This window comes from Hippopotamus amphibius, chromosome 4 (assembly GCF_030028045.1).
Source record: "Hippopotamus amphibius kiboko isolate mHipAmp2 chromosome 4, mHipAmp2.hap2, whole genome shotgun sequence".
NCBI classification, from domain to species: domain Eukaryota; kingdom Metazoa; phylum Chordata; class Mammalia; order Artiodactyla; family Hippopotamidae; genus Hippopotamus; species Hippopotamus amphibius.
The window spans coordinates 178,105,573-178,127,789 of NC_080189.1; the positions used below are offsets into that span (position 1 = coordinate 178,105,573).

General features: G+C 45.3%; 1 protein-coding gene across 1 annotated transcript; it reads right to left on the reverse strand.

Annotated features, from left to right (window-relative positions):
- Positions 1-17,474: 17,474 nt before the first annotated feature.
- On the reverse strand, positions 17,475-17,896 carry LOC130852215 (ATP synthase subunit g, mitochondrial-like). The gene has a single exon (XM_057733043.1). The coding sequence runs from the start codon at positions 17,894-17,896 to the stop codon at positions 17,585-17,587; it is 312 nt and encodes a 103-aa protein (XP_057589026.1). The 3' UTR covers positions 17,475-17,584.
- Between the last annotated feature and the right edge of the window lie 4,321 nt (positions 17,897-22,217).

The following is a 22,217-nucleotide window of genomic DNA, read 5'->3' on the forward strand; positions in this document are numbered from 1 at the left end:
ATAGGGAATCAAGGTGTCAAAGCCATTGACAGGCTGGCGGGTTGAACTTGGACTTGGAATATCCCTTTATCACAGCTACAATCAGGGCACTTTGTAACCACATCCCAGAGACAATGGCAATTAATTTAGGGAAAACACAACCTCAGTGACAACGCCTGTGAATAATTTGTACCAGCACGCCTTCTGAACACTTTGAGCTCTTGGAGTTCAAATTCACTGAAAATTGGAGGTGGCAGAGCACAGGGGTTCAGAATGCAGGCTTTTCTATCAAGACAACCTGGCACAGGTCCTGGCTCTGCCCCCTACCAGCTTCGTGGCCTTGGACCACACTTGCCTCTCGCAAGCTTGGTGTCCCCTTCGGCAGAATAGACCATGTGCCTGTTCCTACAGCGTGGGGGCTTTTGTTTATTGCGAGTACATTTCTCCATCTGATAAAGCTTTATGGTATGCCGGCCACTGAGAGTGGGATGGAGAACAAGGCGGGTAAGTCTGTGCCCTCCCACCACCTGCATTCTAGAAAATACTACAGGCACAGAACTCGGATGAGGTCTGGCGTCCTGGTACAAATGAACTTATTTACAAAACAGAAACAGAGTCACAGATGTATAAAACAAACTTATGGGTACCAGGTTTGGAGGGGGAAGGATAAATTGGGAGATTGGTATTGACATATACACACCACTATGTATAAAATAAGTAACTAATAAGAACCTGCTGTATAGCACAGGGAACTCCACTCAATACTTTGTAATGGCCTATATGGGAAAAGAATCTAAAAAAAAAAAAAAAAAAAAAAAGAGTGGATATATGTATATATATAACTGATTCACTTTGCTGTACACCCGAAACTAACACAGTAAATCAACTATACGCCAATAAAAGTTAAAAACAAACAAAACCCAAATGCTAGTTAATATTATTTTAAAGGAGAATACTTTTTCTTTTTTAGTTGAGATATCACATACTGTACAGTGCACAAAATATACTGCTTAATAATTTTAAAAAAATAAACTTTCTTCTTTAGAGCAGTTTTAGGTTCACAGCAAAATTGAGTGGATGGTATAGCGAGCTCCCATATATACCCTGCCCCGTCACCCCCACCAACACACAGCCTCCCCCACCATCAACATCCCCCACCACAGTGGTATGTATGTCACAGTCGAACCTGCACTGACACATCATCACACAAACTCCGTACTTTCTATTAGGCTTCACTCTTGGTGTTGTACATTCTGTGTGTTTGAACAAATGTATAATAACATATAGCCACCATTATAATATCATACAGAGTAGTTTCACTGCCCTAAAAATCCTCTGTGCTCTGCCTATTCCTCCCTTTCCCCTCCCTCCATCCCTGGCAACCACTGATCTTTTTATTGTTTCCTTAGTTTTGCTTTTTCCAGGATGTCATATGATTGGAATCCTACAGTATGTAACCTTTGTAGATTGGCTTCTTTCACTTAGTAATATGAATTTAAGTTTCATCTGTGGCTTAATAGTTCATTTCTTTTTTTTTAATTTTTTTATTTTTTTTATTTTTTTTAATTTTTGGCTGCTTTGGGTCTTTGTTGCTGTGTGCGGGTTTTCTCTAGTTGTGGTGAGAGGGGGGGTTCTCTTCACTGCAGTGAGCCGCTTATCAGTGTGATGGCTTCTCTTGTTGTGAAGCACGGGCTCTAGGCTTCAGTAGTTGCAGCACATGGGCTTAGTAGTTGTGGCCCACAGACTTAGGTACTCTGGGATATGTGGGATCTTCCCAGACCAGGGATTGAACCCATGTGCCCTGCATTAGCAGGCGGATTCTTAAACACTGCACCACCAGGGAAGTCCCGCTCATTTCTTTCCTTTTTCTTTTTTAATTAATAAATTTATTTATTGGCTGTGTTGGGTCTTCATTGCTGCACATGGGCTTTGTCTAGTTCTGGCGAGCAGAGTCTACTCTTTGTTGTGGTGCGAGGGCTCCTCATTGCCATGCCTTTTCTTGTTGGGGAGCACGGGCTCTAGGTGCGTGGGCTTCAGTAGTTGCGGCACACAGGCTCAATAGTTGCCGCTCACGGGCTCTAAAGCGCAGGCTCAATAGTTGTGGCACACAGGGGCTTAGCCACTCCACAGCACGTGGGATCTTCCTGGAGCAGGGATGGAACTTGTGTCCCCTGCATTGGGGGCATATTCTTAACCACTGTGCCAGCTTAGGAAGTCCTCCCGCTCATTTCTTCTCAATAAAATAGAATAACATTCTGTTGTCTAGATGTGCCACAGTTTAAAGCTCCATTTCCTTTTCATGTACACACACGTAAATCACCATCCAGGTCAAGAGATAAGACATCAGGAGGTGGGGGGGCTGTTAATTGGGAGATTAGGATGGACATATACATGCTACTATATATATAATAGATAGCTGATAAGGACCTACTGTAGCACAGGGAACTCTACTCAATACACTGTAATGGCCTATAAGCAAAAAGAATCTAAAAAAGAGTAGATATATGTATATGTAAAACTGGTTCACCTTGCTGTACACCTGAAACAAAAACAACTTTGTAAGTCAACTATAGTTCAACAAGAATTAAAAAAAAAAGAGAGAGAGAGATGGGAGATGTGTAGCCCACACCAGGCTCTCTTGTGTCCCCTTCCAGTCAAGCCCCCCACAGTGACCACTTTCTCTCCTCCATCACCAAGAATTAGTTTTGCCGTGTTTGAACTTTATATAAATAGAATCTTACACCCTTACTCGTTCCTGTCTGGCTTCTTTCATTTAAACTTATGTCTGAGACACTCACCCATAGTGCATGTAGCAGAGGTCAGTTTTCCTTTGCTGTGTTGCATGGAAACCTACCTATTACACATGATATCCTAAAACATGCACATGCCTACGGCTCAGACACGGCGCTAGACACCAGGACATACAGAGATGTGCCCAGCGTGGGCTTTATGCTCAGGGAGTGCACAGCTGAAGAGTGGATGTGAAACATCCTAAATTTCCCCCACATGAAGGGTCTAAACCAAGGAGTGGGACTTCCCTGCCGGTCAGGTGGTGAAGAATCCACACTTCCACTGCATGGGGCCCAGGTTGGATCCCTGATCAGGGAGCTAAGATCCTGCCTGCCATGGGGTGTGGCCAAAAAAATTAAAATTAAAAAATTAAAAATAAATAAATAAATACAAAACAAAACAAAGAGCACCACTGGGAGGAAATGTTTTTTTTTTTCTTTTAAATACGCTGAGCTAGGCCTTGTGTCAGGAGCTGGGAGGACAGTCAAGTGGATGAAATATGCTTCCTCTGCATGGGGAGCTAATATCTAGGGACGGGGGAAATGCGACAAGTCGCTAAGTGATAGGGGCTGTGATGGAGGGAATACAACAGGCTGTGGAAATCCAGAGGGAGAGGGGCCCCTCCCAGCCTGGGGGATTGGGAAGGTGCTGTAGGTGCAATCTGGTACTCAAAATGGTGGCCACAGAATCCTAAGCCTCCCTCCAGCTCCAGAGGTTGACTTCTGATTGGTCCAAGCCAAGCGAGAGGCTCCTATTCCCCACCAGCCATTGGTTTAGTCATGGGCATGTGATACATTCTGGCCAATTAGATATGAGGGCAAGTCACCTGTGGCGGGTGGAGGATGGACCTTCTAAGAAACATATACCTCAATGATTTAAAAAAAAAAAAGCAACTGCTGTAGACTTGAAACTGACACCACATTGGAAATTAACTATACTTCAATTTAATTTTTTTTTTTTAAAGAAGCAACCTCTCTTGGGAGGAATTACCCCATTTTTCTGCCACTAGTCTTCATTATTCGTAGATGACATTATGTCTTTTTGCTCATTAAATTCCTAGCAGAATTAACCCAGAACTACTTCATCTCTGGACTTTTGGTTCTGTGCTGCTATCAACCTTCAGTCACTTGCAGGCAAAAGCATTCCAGCTTATATTCTTAGAGGACAATATTTCTTAGCCGAGTCTTCAAGGCTGCTAAAGAATTAACTGGGGAGAAAACTTCAGGGAACGGATAACAAGTAATTTGCATAGAAACCAGGACACTGGGACAGTCACCTAAACCAGCTCTAATGTGCTCCCTCCCCACCCCACCCCCACCTTGCCCTGGGAAAATAGGACATAAGGACATCTTTTCCCCAGCAAGAACTCAGAGTGAGCAGAGACATGACACTTCTATTTTTGTTTTCTTTTATTTAACAAACAGAGGATGCTTATTCTGTATGAGGCATTGTCCCTAGAGCTTTATAAAGATTAACCCAGAAATGATGACCCGTAAGTTGGGGGTGAGACCCGGAGTGGGAAGGGCACACCAGGTGGGGGACACAGCCTGAGCAGGAGGGGAGGGACGAATAAGATGTTCAGGGACAGGCAAAAGCACAGGAAGGCTGGAGTGCTGTGCTCAGAGAGGGGAGGGGATGACGGCCAGGGGAGGGCAGTTAAGGCCGGCTTGTAGGAATCTGGACTTTGTCCTGAAGACCTTGAAGGGTCTGAGCAGCAGGGACAGATGCAGGTTTTGTGGGGTCTGAAGCTTTTACAACTTGGGAGGGACCCTCTTTAAGAAAAAAATACAATTTCATGGGTCAAGGAAGGGGTCCATTCTAGTGGGAATGAGTGTCACCTGCTTTACAGGAAATGGCCTCTGCTGAGCAGAGAGGTGATCCAGTCACAGCTGGGCTTAGAGAAGCATCTGTGGCCCCAGCACAGTATCTGGATGTGAGGGAGCGAGGTGGGAAGTCTGATGACGACGAAGCATGGCGAAAGAAATTGAGACACTGCATCTCGTACTCCATCGGAAATGTCCACAGTCCGTGTGCCGATAAGAGAGTCTTTGGCCACTCCAGGGGGTCACATGGAAAGGATGCCACGTGGAAAGAACATCATGGTACCACCTGGGACACCTTTCATCTGCCCTCTGGGTCCTAGTCTTTCCCTCTGTAGAGAGAGGAGACCAGAAGAGACCTCTGTGGTCTTCCACTGTGGTCATTTGACAGTTTAAGGAGGCTCAGAAAGCCAGTTGAGGCCAGCTTGGATCGCAAGACTTTGCACTGAAAATGACCTCATATAACTGGACCTTCCTGGCAGTTGAGATACGTGAAATTAATGTTCCAAAATCCAGCTGGTCCTCAGAGTTACCCCAGAAAGTTTGAAAACAAAAACAAACAAGTTACTTCCCGGTAACCTATGTGCAGCCAACAAACCAGGTCAGTAAACTCAGGCCAGGGATGGGGTTGGGTGGGGTTAAGAGTCCACACTGGGCCTGACCTGGACCCTCAAAGTCTTCGGGGTTGGATGGAGGGAGGGCAGGGCACACAGGAATGGGGCTACTTCCCTGTTCAGCCACTGTGGCTCACTCTTAGCCCATTTTATACATGGGGCTTCTGAACAAGGTTTCATTTGTGAACAAGAGAAAAGTTTGCACCAACAGTTTTTATTTTTATTTTTTGAAAACCACTGCACCAGAGCCAGGGTTCTTAATGTGGAATCCACAGAACTAGGGGTCCGTAGCTGGGCTTCCAAGCACTGGAAGGAGCTTCTGGAACCCTAAGCAGAAATCCGTGTGCGTTTGCATACTTATATATTTCTGGGAAGAAGACCCCATGGCCTTCAACGATTGCAAAAAGCTCCTCTCACAAAAAAGTAAGAACTACAGAGCAGCATTTCGCAAACAAATGTGCACGTGAATTCCTGAGGAACTTGCTAAATGCAGATTCTGAGTCAGTAGGTCTGGACGGGGACCTGAGAGTCTGCATTTCTCACCCACTCCCAGGTGATGCTGATGCCACTCATCTGTGGACCATACTTTGAATAACAAGCATCTAGGACTACGCTGCCCAGTATGGCAGATTCCAGCCACGTGTGGCCACTGAGCTCTTAAGATGTGGCTTATCCAAATGGAGACGTGCAGTAAGAGTGAAATACACATCAGATTTCAAAGACTCTCCACCCGCCAAATGTTAAATCTGTCATTAATAATTTTACATTGATTACACGTTGCATTGGTAATATTTTGATGTATTGGGTTAAATTAAAGTTCATTTCAGCTGTTCCTATTTACCTTTTAAAAATGTAGTCTTAAGAAAAATGTTTGAATTACATATGTGGCTCACTTTGTATTTCTTTTGGCTATTGACAATGAAATGGCAGCTGGCTCAGGAATGAAGAGATGGTGTGGGGTAGTGGAATTTAGACCCAAGGTCAAGTCCCAGTGGTGCAGCTGAACAGTCTAGAGACCTTTAACCAGTCACTTCCCTGACTTAGTCCACCTGTATATCAGGGACCCTGGAGGAAAGTGTCCCCGAAGGCCCCTCTCAGTTCTCAAATGCTCCCTCCTGACCTCACCTCTTTCCATAGCTTAATCCAGATTTACACAGTCCTCTAGAGAGGCAGTACAGGGGTCAAAGGTGCATGGTCTGGGGCAGACTGGCTGTGTTCACATCCTGGCTTGCAAGTTACTGCATGTGGGGCCTGGGGCAAGATGCTGCACCTTTCTGCTGGGCCTTGGTTTTCCCATCTGTAAAATGGGCATAATAATAGCACTCATTGCACAATGTTGAGGGGAATAAAAGAATTAATACCTAAAAAGACTGAGACCATGGCCTGGCACACGGCATACCCTCAATTGATAGCAATTTTTTTAATATAAATTTATTTATCTATTTATTGGCTGCATTGGGTCTTCATTGCTGTGTGTGGGCTTTCTCTGATTGCTGTGAGTGGGGGCTACTCTTCATTGTGGTGCTCAGGCTTCTCATTACAGTGGCTTCTCTTGTTGTGGAGCACAGGCTCTAGGCACTCAGGCTTCAGCAGTTGTGGCACTCAGGCTCAGTAATTGTAGCTCGTGGGCTCTAGAGCACTGTGCCACCAGGGAAGTCCCTAGGAATTCTTATTGCTATTACAAACCAGGATTAAAATCCACATCCCACCCCATCCATGTAAGGTGAGCTTGGCCTTTTACTTGTCAACCCTCTGGTCCCTCTTTTGTAAAATAAAGACATCAATCCAACAAACAAATAAGACAATAGTCAGACAGTGCCTAAGTCTGTGTGTGGCACAGAGCAGACACTGACTACATGGCAGGTCATCATGCTCTTCTGCTCCTTTCTGCTGTTTTAGTGTCTATTTTAGGGACCAAGAGATGTTGCGTGTTCATCAAACAATAATGTCCTCACTCTATAGCATTGTTTCTCAGAGCAGTCAAGGTTCAAGTGAAGGCATCCTTTTCAACAACGTGGGGTCTGGGATCAGGCCCACATAAACTTCCAACATGAGCCTCCTTGGGATCCATTCTATGCCCATCTAGAATCTGATCAAAAATTAAGAAGAAAAAAAATCACTGTTGTGCACCAGCTCCCCTAGCAAGGCACCTCGTGGATGACCACGCTGGGTGGTGGCACCATTTAATTCATTTGCAAGGCCTGGAAACTTTAAAATTGCACTTGGAGGCTGAGCCTGTGCCCCCTCTTCTCTCTGCGTTGGCGTTTGGGTCTCAGTTGTAATCTATTTTAGTTTTGCAGCTGTGTATGACACTCCTGGTTTTGCTTTGCCAGACTGATGGGGTCCAGAAGACTGTGCATCCACCCTGCGTGGGACATTTCCAAAGCAGAGTTGCCTAGAGGAAAGGCCTGGAAAATGATTTATGGGTGGTGGGGAGCTGCCTTGCATGAAATAAAGGATGGGTTAATGGGCTGGTCCCCACTTGGGAGAGAGAGCATTTTTGTTCCAGGAAGCTAAGGACCGCAGCTATTTCAGACAAGCAGCCTTGGCGGTTCATTTCTGCAGAGCTTCACCAAAGCTTGCAGGGCTCATCGACTTTTCCAGGCTTTGAAGCAATAAGGCAGACGTGGTGTACAGAAAGCTGACCAGCGTTGTAGCTAGGAAACTTGGCTTCAGGTCCTAGCTATACCTCTTGCTACCGGGCGTCAGTTTCCTCATCAGTGAAATGGGGAGAGTAACCCGTCGCTCCTGAGTTGCTGAGAGGAGGGATAACATATGAGATGATGTACCTGACTTAGAATTGGTGTTTCATAAACATTCATTGAATTGAGAACCATTAGACAAGTGCATGCAGTCTTGAGGAAGAATTAGTGAGAAGGGCTTTTCAAGCTCTGTGTCTGTGAGAAAAAGGCAGAAAAGTGTCTGAATTCAAAGTGGCCACCACAAAAGATCTAAATAGACATTTCTCCAAAGAAGACATACAGATGGCCAAAATCACGTGAAAAGATGCTCAGCATCACTAACTATTAGAGAAATACAAATCAGAACTACAATGAGGTATCCCCTCACACTGGTCAGAGTGGTCATCATCAAAAAAATCTACAAACAATAAATACTGGAGACGGTGTGGTGAAAAGGGAACCCTCCTACACTGTTGGTGGGAATGTAAATTGGTACAGCTACTATGGAGAATAGTATGGAGGTTCCTTAAAATACTAAAATTAGAACTACCATATGATCCAGCAATTCCACTCCTAGGCATGTATCCAGAGAAAACCATATTTTGAAAAAATACATGCATCCCAAAGTTCATTGCAGCGCTATTTACAATAGCTAGGACATGGAAGCAACCTAAGTGTCCATCAACAGAGGATGGATAAAGAATATGTGGTACATATAGACAATGGAATATTACTCAGCCATAAAAAGCATGAAATAATGCCATTTGCGGCAACATGGATGGACCTAAAAAATATCATACTGAGTGAAGTAAGTCAGACAGAGACAGATAGATGATATCACTTATATGTGGAATCTAAAAAACGGGTACAAATGAACTTGTCTACAAAACAGAAATAGAGTCACAGGTGTAGGAAACAAACTTATGATTACCAGGGGGTAAGGGGAGGGAGGGATACATTGGGAGATTGGGATTGACACATACACACTACCATATATAAAACAGGTAACTAATAAGGACCTACTGTGTAGCATAGGGAACTCTACTCAATGCTCTGTAATGGCCTATATGGAAAAAGAATCTAAAAAAGAAGGGATATATGTATATGTATAACTGAATCACTTTGCTGTACACCTGAAACTAACACAAACTACACTCCAATTAAAATTAAAAAAAAAAAAAAGGCTGCCACAGCCACCAGGAGGTCTTCCTGAAGGCTCTGTGGTAAGTCTTCTTTTTAATGTCCCAGGTACTGTTTTATTTATGTAATCTTTTAGCAGTAAATTTTACTTTATTTTTTTATTCAAGTACAGTTGATTTACACAGTTTCAGGTGTATCTGTGGTAAGCCTTGCAGTGGTTGTGAGGAGAGGAGAAGGCAGACCCACTGGCTCCAGGCTGGCTGTGCCTCGAAACTTCTGAAAATGCCCTTTGTGGATGGATACTGTTATTTTATGCTGCTTAGAAAAGATAGCCAGGTATTCTGTGCTCACTGACTGGCTGTTTCATTACTTTGTTCAAATGGCTCATACTCTGGTATCCATTCACTACCCCCCCTTTTTTTTGACATTGTAAATACTACAACCCTTTCCTCTACACACACACACACACACACACACACACACACACACACACACTGACCTATCCCATCAGCAGGGCTATTGCTACCCAAAGAGAACATATACTCCCAGCCTCCCTTGCAGCTAGATGTGACCTTGTGATGAAATTCTGACCAATGGAATATGAGCAGAAGTATGCAACTTCCAGGCACATCCTTATAAAGAAAGTTCCTTGCTGTCTTTTCCTCCTTCCCACTGGCAGCTACAGGAGCAGCCACCACTGTCCCAGGGCTGGTAATTGTGTGTTGAGGATGCTGTCCTGCCAACAGGTTACTGATGACGTGGCAGAATAAAGCCAACTACGAGCCCTGGACCAACCACCCACCTGTGCACTAATGCAAGAAAGAGAAATAAAATTCTAATTTCAGCCACTGTATTTTGGAGTCTCTTTTAGAGCAGCTTGGTGCCACCCTAACTTACACACAGGGACTGGGTAGCATTATAGCCCAACCAAAAGGGAAGAGTTTTGCCAAGACCATCTCTGGAATGAGGGACTTGGGAGGTGGTTCCCCTCATGTTTCTCCTAAGAACAACAGGAGAATTTTTTTTTTCCTTGGGACTAAAAGTTTATTGTTTTATTCTAATTTTAAATGCAGTTCCTGCTCATGGCAGAAAAATTTTAACAGTCTCATCAGATGTAGGTCATCTCTGTGAATTGTTTGATGACGTGTCCTTCTGGTAACTGTTTCTATGTTTCTTTTACAAAACAGGATTCATAATATACAGTAAGTCCCCTACATATGAACGAGTTCCATTCTGAGAGTGCGTTCGTAAGTCCAATTTGTTTGTGAGTCCAACAATGTTAGCTTAGGTACCCAACTAACACAATCAGCTATATAGTACTGTACTCCATTTTATAATTCATGAATTTTTTTTCACTTCAAATTATGCTGTGAAAACTGTCATTGGAACAAAGGAAGTACAGATGTTATTTGGTGTGTATGTCTTAAATGTCATCATTAGTACATTCATTTGGTTGTAAACTAAATCCCTGCAATCAGAATGAAGTATGAATGAGGTTATAACAGGCAAAAGAACTAGACCTCCAAGGGCTATATCTTTCTTGAGAAATTTCAAGACTATACAAATGAGTCTTTAGAACTTATGAAAGATAATGTGTGTACTGCTCTACTTCTTCGGACTGAAGTTTCTTATGTCATAAACTTTAAGTATTTAAGTCTATTTTAAGAAAATACCAAAAAAGTTGCTCTCCCTCCAAAACTGTATTGAGAGCACTTTCCCATGCTATTACGTTCTCTTTGGAAATGTGACTTTTATCAGCTAATCATGTTCCATGATGTGAATAGCTCATTATTTACTTACCCAATTATTGTTGGATATTTGATGATTTCATTCTTCCATTCTTTTGCTATTAAAAGCACACTTAAAAAGAAACCTATTATTGATGTCTTAGTGTGCATTTCTGACCCTAGCTTTGGGGTAGATTCTTGAAAGTGGAGTTATTGGGTCAAAGGGCATAACTATATTTAAGACTCTTAATACATTTTTACCAAATTTCCTTCTATAAAAGTTTCAACACAGCACATTCCCACAAGCAACATAGAAGAATAGGGCTTAGAATCATGACCTGGATTGTGGTGCCGTAGAACCCACCAGCCCAGACTCCATCCCTGGTGTCTCCAGAGAGCTTGCTAATCCTCATTTGATGAAGAAGACAGCATGACTGGCCGAGGATGGCAGACACCCCTTCTACCGAGTGGGAGTGGACACTGTTGGGGTGTGTTCTAGAGTGATTCCATACCACACAGAAACCCTGGTTGCAGGTCTGGCCCAGTCTGGATTTTCCATCTTTCAGAGTCTGTTCTCATTCCACAGTGCACTACCCGCATGGTCACTTTCTTTCGTTAGCATCTTTGCCTAGTTTCTACCTACGATCACTTTAAGCCCAATCTTTATTAAGTATATTACCAAGTTGGGTAATCTCCTTGAATAGTCTCCGATGAAGTCTGCCACTGGGGACTTGAGGCATCCACTCATCTCTCTATTCATTCATTTTGTATTCAATACATATATAATAACTACTTACTATGTGCCAGATACATTGGGAAGAACAGTGGTAGATACGATCTACATGGTCTCTCTCCTCATGGACCTTGCTGGCTAGCGGCGAAGCTACATATAGGCTATAGACAAACAAAATAATATATAATTACCAAACTTTGATATGCACCATAAAGGACACAAATAGAACCATATACTAGGGACCTCAGAGAAGTGAGCAGGGATGCCTCTCTGAGGAAGTGGTATTTAACTTGAGACTTGCAGGATGAGAATGAGAATGGGATGATTGAGAGAAAAGCATTCTCAGCAAAGGGAACAGCATGTTTTTGAGATGGGAGAGTTCTTTGTGTTAAGGGACCAAAAGACAGCAGTGGGCTGATGTAGAGGGTGACAATGGCAGGAGGTGGACTTGGAGCATGAGACAGGGAGCAGTTTTCCTTTTGTTCTACATCCAAGCCACTGATGGGTTATAAGCTGAGGCAAGTAGAGGGAGCAGGGTCCCATGAGCCCACCTGGTAAGTGGATTCAAGAGGCCGAGGCCATGACATGGCATCACGATGCGGACCAACACCAGGATGAGGGTGTAAAAGGAAGCCAGGAGGAATTTTAATGGTATCCCATCCACGCTAACCTATTGGACATTGGGTCAGTCCGGGGCCAGGTCAGGCTGAGCAAGAGTGGCTGTGGGTGCTGTCAGCTTTTCCCACGGGCCCAGTCAGCAGCCACACCTACTCGGTGGGCTAGCAGAGCACCCATCACACCCCAGACCCTCCCTCACCTGTGAAGTCCTCGACCTCTGCTCACAGAGGTGCACTCCCTTCCCAAAAGCAAGTGTAATTTTCAAAGGAAAAGTCGACCCAGGAGAGTCTCATTTCAACCTATTCTCAGTTACGGACACCTGAGTGGGAAAGAGCTTATGAGACGAAACCTTAGGCAAGTCACCCTCTCTGCATTGGCCTCTGTTTCCTCATCTGTAAAGTGGAGGGCTTGTCTCCTCCCCTCCCTTTATTCATTCAGTGGCTCTGGGTGCCCTCTGTACCTGGCCAGGGGCTAGGCAGTGAGAAAAGTAAGATACGATTTCTGCCTCCAAGAAGTTTAAAACCCAGCAGGTCTCCAAGGTTCTCATGAGCCTGTAAAAGTCAGCCTCACTGATTTCTCCACTTTGCTGGGCATCATTCCCTCCTTTCAGACCTTATCCAGTGGGTCCTTTTCTTTATTTTATTTTATTTTATTTTACTTTATTTTATTTTATATTGGAGTATAGTTGATTTACAATGTTGTGTTAGTTTCAGGTGTACCGCAAAGTGATTCAGTTATACATATACACATATCCATTCTTTTTCAATTATTTTCCCACATAGGTTACTACAGAATGTTGAGTAGAGTTCCCTGTGCTATACAGTAGGTCCTTGTTGTTTATTTTACAACAGATATAATAGTGATACAGTAGGTATCAGTAGGTCCTTGTTGATTATCTATCTTATATATAGTAGTGTGTGTATGTTCATCCCAGCCTCCTAATTTATCCCCCCCCCCCACTACCTTTCCCCTTCGGTAACCATAAGTTTGCTTTCTAAGTCTATTTCTGTTTTGTAGATAAGTTCATTTGTACCCTTTTTTTAGATACCACATATAAGTGATAACATCTGATATCTGTCTTTCTCTGTCTGACTTACTTCACTCAGCATGATAATCTCTAGGTCAATCCAAGTTGCTGCAAATGGCATTATTTCATTCTTTTTTTTTATGGCTGAGTAATAGTCTACTGTATATATGTACCACATCTTCTTTAATCATTCATCTGTCAATGGACATTTAGGTTGCTTCCGTGTCTTGGCTTGTTGTAAATAGCGCTGTAATGAACATTGGGGTCCATGTATCTGTTTGAATTATGGTTTTCTCCAAATATATGCCCAGGAGTGGGATTGCAGGATCATATGGTTGCTCTATTTTTAGTTTTTTAAACCCTCCATACTGTTCTCTATAGTGGCATCACCAATTTACTTTCCCACCAACAGTGTAGGAGGTTTCCCTTTTCTCCACACCTGTGGGTCCTTTCCGTGGCACTGATGCCTCCTGGGGAATTTCTCTCTGATTTCTGGGCTGTGATGGAGGTAGGGACTCACCCTGACTTACTGGGCTGGTATGCCCAGAAGCACAGGACTCTCACTCAGACCGATGCCTGGACTTTGTGACAAATGCAAAACAATATGACAGTCCTGCCCCTGGGACAGACCCTCACAGCATTCCCTCCTAAGGTTGCTTCTCCTACCCACCCTCATCAAAACCCCACTTTGGTACCAGCCTGATCCCTGCCTGGGTCAGAAACGGGTCATAAATGATTGTCAGAGTGAATTTCCACAGCCTGAAAAATTCAAACACAGCTGCCAAGGCTAATGCCAAACCTCATTATTGTGGTTCTAACACAAATACTTTCTAGAAGGGTCTTGCTCGGGAGGCCAAAACCTGTTTGGTTTTTTTTACAAGAGGAAAAATAAAATGAGATCAAAGATCAGAAAGAAAAGGGAAAACTTCAGCTATCACTGAAGACTTCCTATGTGCCTGGAGGTCCCACATATGTTAATTTTCTGGGAGACCATTTTACAGATGGGCCTTCTGAGGCTAAGAGGTCAAGAAATTTGAATGTTCATCCAACATGTTTGAAGGCTGGGATCAAATCAAACTTGTTTATCTCTGAAATGTTTCCTTTTTACTGCCCAGACACTCAGACAAAAAAAGGACTGGAGTAAAGATGGATGGAATTTTGGCCGTGGTTCACATAGCCCTCTCTTTATTATGGCTGATAAAGTTCCCTTATTCTAGCCAACACGGCATGAGCTCGCAAAGTGCCTGGCGCCAGATGGCAGGGAAATCCCAAGACGTGCTCCCTGCCCTCAGGGAGCTTATAACCAGCAGGGAGATATCTCTCTCTCTCTCTCTCTCTCTCACACACACACACACATACACGAGGAAAAGAAGACAGAATGCAACAGAACAAGGACAAAAGCCAAGAGAACAGACTCTCCCAGGGATGGAGGAGGTGCTCCCTTCCAGGTATGTCTTTCCTTGGGAGGTTTCCTCTTTGATTGCAGGTAGTAAGCTAGGCCAACCATCAAAGGACATGAACGTGGCAAAAATGCCCTTTGAGGGGAACAATTTGTCTTCTGGAGAAAGAAGCAGTTTCGGGGCTGAGTGCATGCCTTCCATGTTGGATACCCCGATGCCACGTTTTGAGTTCCCGCTGAGTCAGATTCCACCAATACTCACTTTACAGAGAACGCAGAGGAAAAATCCATTCTGGGGATTTGTTTCTGCATGATGTGTAATAACGGGGGAAGGCACCCATGATATGCTAAAAAGAAAGAATGGAAGGAGGGAGGGGAGGGAGGGTCAGAGAAAAGCAGATTCGATTTCTTCCGCTGCAAAACAAATCACCACAAATGCAGCAACTTAAAGCTGCACAGTTGATCATCTCACAGTTTCTGCGGGTCAGGAGCGTGGGCGTGGGTCAGCCAAAGGTCTGGCAAGGAGGAAATCAGGGTGCTGGCCAGGGCTGTGGGCTCCCCTGGAGCTCTTCCAAGTGCATTCAGGTTGTGGGCAGAATTCAGTCCCTTGTGTCCTGGATTCTGTGCAGGCTGCTGATCGGGGGCCCAGCACATGAACCTGGCCAGGGAGACACAGCCGATGAAGGGGCGTAGAAGCTGGCGTTGCAGGGAATCCCCACTCTAGCATCGGGCGGGACTTTGTTTAGTCGAATTTGCTCAGTTAGGCAAACTTGAATTTGGTCAGCAAGGTCAAGGGGAGTCCATCATCAGAGGATGATTTTCTGGTTCATTGACCAGAAAATCCAGTTAGTTACCTGAAACTCTCTCATTTAAGCAGACAGCCTCTTCTTTTCTTTTCCGAGAATTAAAAGTGACAAGTCGAATTGTTTTTCTCTTCCTTCCAAAGCAATACATATTCATTGTAGAAAGAGGAGAAACCACAAATTAACAAAAAGGCAAAATACCCTCATTTAGAATCCCTCCCTAGAGGCCACTTCTAAGACTTTGTGTATATTTTTGTCCAAAATGAGAGGATATTACAACATTGTTTACAACCCATTTTTTCACTGTCTATATTGAGAGGATCACGGTATATCGCTATTTTTTTTTATTGCACATTACTCCATTTTACAGATATCTCATGATTTATTTAAACAATCTCCTATTGTAAACCATGTTGTAATGAACATCTAATAACTAAATCTGAATCATTTCCTTAAAATAAGTGCCCAGAGGTGGGATTAACAGACAGGTTACTTTCTGGGTCTCAGTTTCCTCATCTATGAAATGGGGAGAAGAGTCGTGTCCACACCCTAGGACTATGGGGCAATTGAACAGATAAACAAGATCCAGCACATAGTAAATGCTCAATGCAAGTTGCTATTAAGCAGCACTTTTTTGGAAACTTGCTTTTTACTGGAAATGCTTCTAACAAACAATACACACATACACCTGTCAATCAGTGGCAGAACCTGAGCCTCCACCAGCCCATGGCGGTAGGAAATTCGGTGTCCCTGTGAGAGCCTCCAAAGATGACCACCATCAATTCTTCCTTCCTGCATACATTTGCTGCTGCTCACATCTCCGTCCCCTCTGATTGAATCAGGTATGGCCATGCCACTTGCTATGGCCAATAGAAGACAGAGAAAGTGATCCTGTGTGTCAGTTCCAGGCCAGCCTTTCAGAGGACTGGAAGTTTCCTCACCCTTGGAATGTAATGGTACTTTGAGATGGTGATGCTGTGAGGAAGCCCAGGCTGGTCATGTAGAGAGAGAGAGGCCCAGTCAGCCCCTGGTGGTTCCAGCCACCCAGCTGAGGTGCCAGACTTGGGACTGGTGTCACCATCTTGGACCTTCCAGCCCCAGCAGGCAGCACACGGAGCAGAAGACCCACCAGCCGAACCAAGTCAATAAACTGCCATCCAGACCACTGTTTTGGTGGCTTGTTGTTCAGCAACAGAGAACTGAACATCCTGACCCCAGGAGCCTCTCCCCCAATATGTCCAGAAATCTTCAAGGGAGATCATTCACGTACCAAGAGCCAATCCTGGCAGGTCTCTCCAAGCTGGTGACTCAAACCTGGACCAGACCTTTGGGGTCAGAGGCCTCCACACCCCGCCCTGCATGCAGTCACTCTGGTCAGTGGTTCATCGCAGAAGACACACCCACCCTCCAGGGGTGCAATTTGGATTTCTGTGCAGTAGGGTTTGTTGTTACAATAATCGAGGGGACATGACTGGCATTTCTTGGGTGGACAGTGCCCCTGCCAAGGCACAGGGCAGTCCCATCCAACAAAGGATCTCCCAACCAGACATTCCTGTAAGTAAATAAAAGTAAAAGTCTTGGTGCAATTATCTGAGCCCAGAGTTGCGGTTCTCAACCAAGGGTGATTTTGCCTAATTAAGGGGCACTGGACAAGTCGGGAGATATTTCTGGTTGTCACACTGGGCTCGGGGGTCCCCCTGGCATATAGTGGGTGGAGGTTGGGGATGCTGTTAAACAGCCTACAATGCACAGGACAGCTCCAAACAAAGAACGGTTGTGCCCCAAGTGTTAACAGTGCTGAGAAATTCTGACCCAGAGCCTGTGATATGTAAACTCAGTTTATCTGCAAGGTTGTAAGATGCGCTGAATTTTTCTGGACTGAAATTATCATGCAAATCCATGTGACTTGGATTAAGAATCATCCTCTGTTCAGAAAATCCCCTCCCTGGAACCCAAGGTTTTTGCTCTGTGAGCTGCCACCCCATTGCCGTGTGTCCCTGTGTCCATCCTCTGGGGGCAGCTCTCACATCAACAGCAATGCACCCAGTAGATACTAGCATCCCCCTGCTTCATCGAGACTCCCAGTGGAGTCCAGCCCATGCATTTATCTACTGAGATGCACACACTTTTTATTATATGTCACTTTTTTTTTTTTTGACACTGTCTTATTTTATTCAAATAGCCATCTGCTCACACGTGGTCCAAGGACACCCACATAATAAAGCAAATATAATACATGTTAAAGATTGGTCTTCAAACATCATAGCCAATGATGCCACGCTTGCCTATGATCTCGCCAACATAAAACCACATCCACACCTCAGTGGCCACCAAACCATTCAGAAGAGCTTCCTTAACTGTAAGCTGTTTGAAGCTACCAGTTTGAGCACTATTGATAATTTTTTTCAAGCTCTGAATAGCTGTAGGGATCTCAGCAGGGGTTGGAGGAACCAGCTCAACCTTGGCATAGTGCCAAAATGTCACCAATCTGGGTTTCGAGTAAGTCACAGCAGCGTTCACCAGCGCCGGGGCTTTCTCCGTGAGGTTACGGACAAACTGGGCCATGGTTGTCGGACAGAAAGTCCGTCACCCCGACTGGCCGGCTGAATCTGTCACTTTCTTTTTATCTAACATTTAGGGCATTATATTGATTTGTAAAATTATGCACGTAATTACATTATAGGGACTAGGGAATTTTATTTCAAGACGGTAAAGGGGAGGTTAAACTAAGTGTTGGAAGGGAGCTTCAAGTCAGATGGGTTAAGAACTGTTTCTCCAGTACAGGCTGTGATGCTGTCCCCAAAGCCAGAGACTGAGACTCACCACTGGGCAAACGTGCCAGCACCATGGCCCAGCAAAGAGGCTGGTGCAGGCTGAGCGACCACAGAGGTGTCACAGCTAACGGGGCACCCAAACTACGGAGGGCTCCTTGAGACGCCAAAGAGGACTCACCATCCCTCGTGTTCTGCCCAGCCACCTAGGCTCCACGTCACTGACAGGCAGAGGACACAGCTTCACTCACACAGCTGCTTCCTTGGAACCTGGCCTGCCATCAGGACCACAGGGATAGGACCAGTCCTGGGGTCAGCATCCTTGCAGGCCAGAATCAGCCTGCCCCTTCCACCTGTATCCCTGGGAAGGAGTCCCCATTGGCCCATCTCTTCCCACCCCCTCCCCCATGCCTCACTGCTCTGGCCTTGGTCCCAGCCACCCTGTCCCTCTGCCTACAGAGCCCCAGCCTAGACACCAGGTCCAGTGACCCCCCCGCCCCACTTCCTCCACTCTTCTATTCTCTATCAAAAATAACGATATGCCTGTCAGCATCAGTCCAGGTGTAGTATGCTTTTATTTACTTGGTTCAATTTGTTATTTTTAACAGCAAAATAAGCAGCTGTCCATCACCACTCACAACACAGCTAAGACCTGAACAATAACTGCCATTTATCACGGTCCTTCCCACCACAGCATCCCCAAGCTTACAGTCAACATCGCCTTGCTTTCCACGTTGTATAATTTTATTGCATCTATTCAAATTCTCATAATACATCTTTATTTGCTTTGCATTTAACTGTATTCAGAGCGTATCATACTGTATGCAATCTTTGGGGCCTTATTTTTTTTTTTTTTATTTAACATTATTTCTGGTACCTTTTAAAACTCCATATTCTATGGCTAAGATCCATCCATATTTTGCATCTGTGCATTCTCCTGGTTGCCCCATATTCCATGGTGAGCACATTCTACAGTTTATTCAGCCAGGGTCTGGTGCTTGGTATTGGGTTGCCATCAGGGGTTTGCTGTGGTGAATTGCACTGGTTTTGTAGCCCACTTGGGCTGCTATCACAGAATACTGCAGACTGGGTGGCTTCAAGAAATTTATTCTTAACAATTCTGGAAGCTGGAAGTCCAAGAACACTAGGGCTTTAGAACACAAGGCACTAGCAGATTTGGTGTCTGGGGAGAGCCTGCTTCCTGGTTCATAGATGGCTGTCATCTTGCTGTGTCCTCACAAAGGGAGAGGGAGCTCTCTGGGAGTCCCTTTTATAAAGGCACTCATCATTGTTGAGGCCTCCACCCTCATGACCTGATCACCAGCTCACCCCATCAGATTGGGAGTTAGGATTCAACATGTGAACTTCAGGGGGACACAGGCATTCAGTCCATAGCAGTGCTGCTCTATACAATTGCGTGCATGGCTCCTGTTACCCAGGGGCAAGGGCATCTCTTGTGCACTTTCCTGGAACAGGAACAGCTCTTCCCTGCCCCTGCAGGCAGCACAAACTAAACAGATCACGCTCATCACTCTCTAGGTGATTTGAGGTCGGCATGATGTTGGAAAGGGCGAGGGTTCCACAGCAGGAAGAACTGGCCCTGCCCCCGTCCCCACCACTTGCCTCTGTGACTCTAAGTAATTTATTATCACCTCAGAGCTTCCATCCCCTCACCTCCAAATGGGGACAAGGACTCCTTCCTCTCAAGGATGAAGATTAAGATTACTTCCAGCTCCTCAAGGTGAGATACCGGCCCTGGGAACAGGTGTGGAGTGCCACGGGAGGAAGAGAGCACAGCTTCCAGCAATGTCTGCTTTCCTCAACTCTCAGGCCAGGGCAATGATACTTTTGTGTTACGTCACATGCAGTCATATTAGGCAGTAAAACAAAACACACATGACATCTTGAGCAAAATCCGCTGTAGATATAAGAGAGACAGCTTGTGGGCCGTTGGCTTCCCAGGGACTCTAATCGTTCCTGTCTCCAGTTCTCAGCTCCAAACACACAGCACACATCCCCCTGCCCGTCAGCATCTCCATTCTGATGGACCATGTCAGGCATCTCAAACCACCATGTGCAAAACAGAGCCCCTTCTCGGCCCACCCCCAGACTTGCCTCTCCTCCAACATCCCCACCAGTAACCCTGAGATCCAGGCAGTCCTCAGACCCTCTCAACTGTTTTTTCAGATGTGTCTGTTCCATTTTATCCCTACTTTCTCTGCTCAGAAAATGATAAAAATAATAGTGAACACATACACGGAATGCATTTGGTACATAGCAGCTCATTTAATCCTTTTTTTTTTCCAGCTCAAAAATATTTATTGGGACTTCCCTGGTGACACAGTGGTAAAGAATCCACCTACCAATGCAGGGGACATGGGTTCGATCCCTGGGCCGGGAAGATCCCACATGCTGCAGAGCAACTAAGCCCGTGTACAACAACTACTGAGCCCACGTGCCACAACTACTGATGTCCTCGCACCTAGAGCTCATGCTCTGCAACAAGGGAAGCCACCGCAATGAGAAGCCCATGCATGGCAATGAAGGTAGCCCCAGCTCACAACAACTACAGAAAGCTTTCAGGCAGCAATGAAGACCCAATGCAGCCAAAAATAAATAAGTTAATTAATTAATTAATTTTAAAATATATATTTATTAAGTAAATTGAATTGTTAACAATCTAGTACATTGTGACAAAATGTATACAATTTTTCTTATTAGTTATCTATTTTATGCATATTAATGTATATATATCAATCCCAATCTCCCAATTCATCTAGCTCATCTAATCTCAACCACTCTGTGAAGTGGATGTTAGTATTATCACCATTTTACAGACAAGGGAATAAAACTCAGAGCGATTAAACCAACTTTCTCATGGTCCACAGCTTGTGGAGGCAGAGCTGGGATTTGAAGCCAGGCAGGCTGGCCCCAGTGCCCACGGGTGTAACCGCCATCCTAGGCGGCTTCCTGTGAGCACCCAGCCCAGAAACTGGGATGGGGTCCCTGAACAGACAGCAGGAGGGTATCGGGTGCCTGGGGACCCCCTGTTCTTTCTGAGGTCCAGGCAGACTCAATGCCAGGCTTGGGCGGGGCATGTGGATTTTGTCCATTAGGGAGTTGCCGAGTACATACAGCAGCCACTATAGGAGAATCAGCCAGCTACACTTCCACACCCCCTCCCGCCAAGTCAAACACAGCCTGACGTAGACTCACAATTTTTTGCTTAATAAATTTATTTATTTATTGGCTGTGTTGGGTTTTCGTTGCTGCGCATGGGCTTTCTCTAGTTGCATCGAGCAGGTGCATGGGCTTCTTATTGCGGTGACTTCTCTTGTTGCAGAGCACAGGCTCTAGGCGCGAGGGCTTCAGTACTTGTGGCATGTGGGCTCAGTAATTGTGGCTCACAAGCCTAGAGCGCAGGCTCAGTAGTTGTGGCGCACGGGCTTAGTTGCTCTGCGGATGTGGGATCATCCCGGACTAGGGCTTGAACCCGTGTCCCCTGCATCGGCAGGCGGATTCTTAACCACTGCGCCACCAGGCAAGTCCTTAGACTCACAATTGGCTGCCCACAAAGTAATCTTTGTCCACTCCCAGACCTAATATCATGATCCTATCAACACAGAAGCTTTATCCAAAAGTCTTAGAGAGGCGCTCAGAGATGCTGGTGAGGATGGCGAGGTCACCCCGAGCTGCCCAGCAGTTATAGCGAGGGGTCAGGTGCTGAGCTGGATGCGCTACACATGGGACTGCTCCAGAGTCAGACCTGTCTGCATCCCCATGCCTCCCAATACCCTGCTAATCTGAAAACCCTCCCCTGGACACCCAGGCTAGCTTTCACACTTCCCTGCCTTTGCTTCTGCTGTTTCCTCTGCCAGGTATGCCCTTCCCTTTGGAGTGGCTTCAGCCAGGAAGGGGCAAGAGGGGATTGTAAGTCAACCCTTCCCTGCCAACGGGCTCCCTCCCAGGCTGCTACAGATGAATGCCAGTCAGACTGTGCACCCAGCTCCTAAGCTAAGGCACTGGTATCCTGATGAGAGAGAAGCAGACACACACAAGATGGGGACACACATAGAGCAAAAGGCCACCTGATGACGGAGGCAGAGATTGGAGGG

Coding starts and splice junctions, on each gene's coding strand:
- LOC130852215 (XM_057733043.1), bottom strand. CDS start 17,896: ATGGCCCAGTTTGTCCGTAACCTCACGGAGAAAGCCCCGGCGCTGGTG.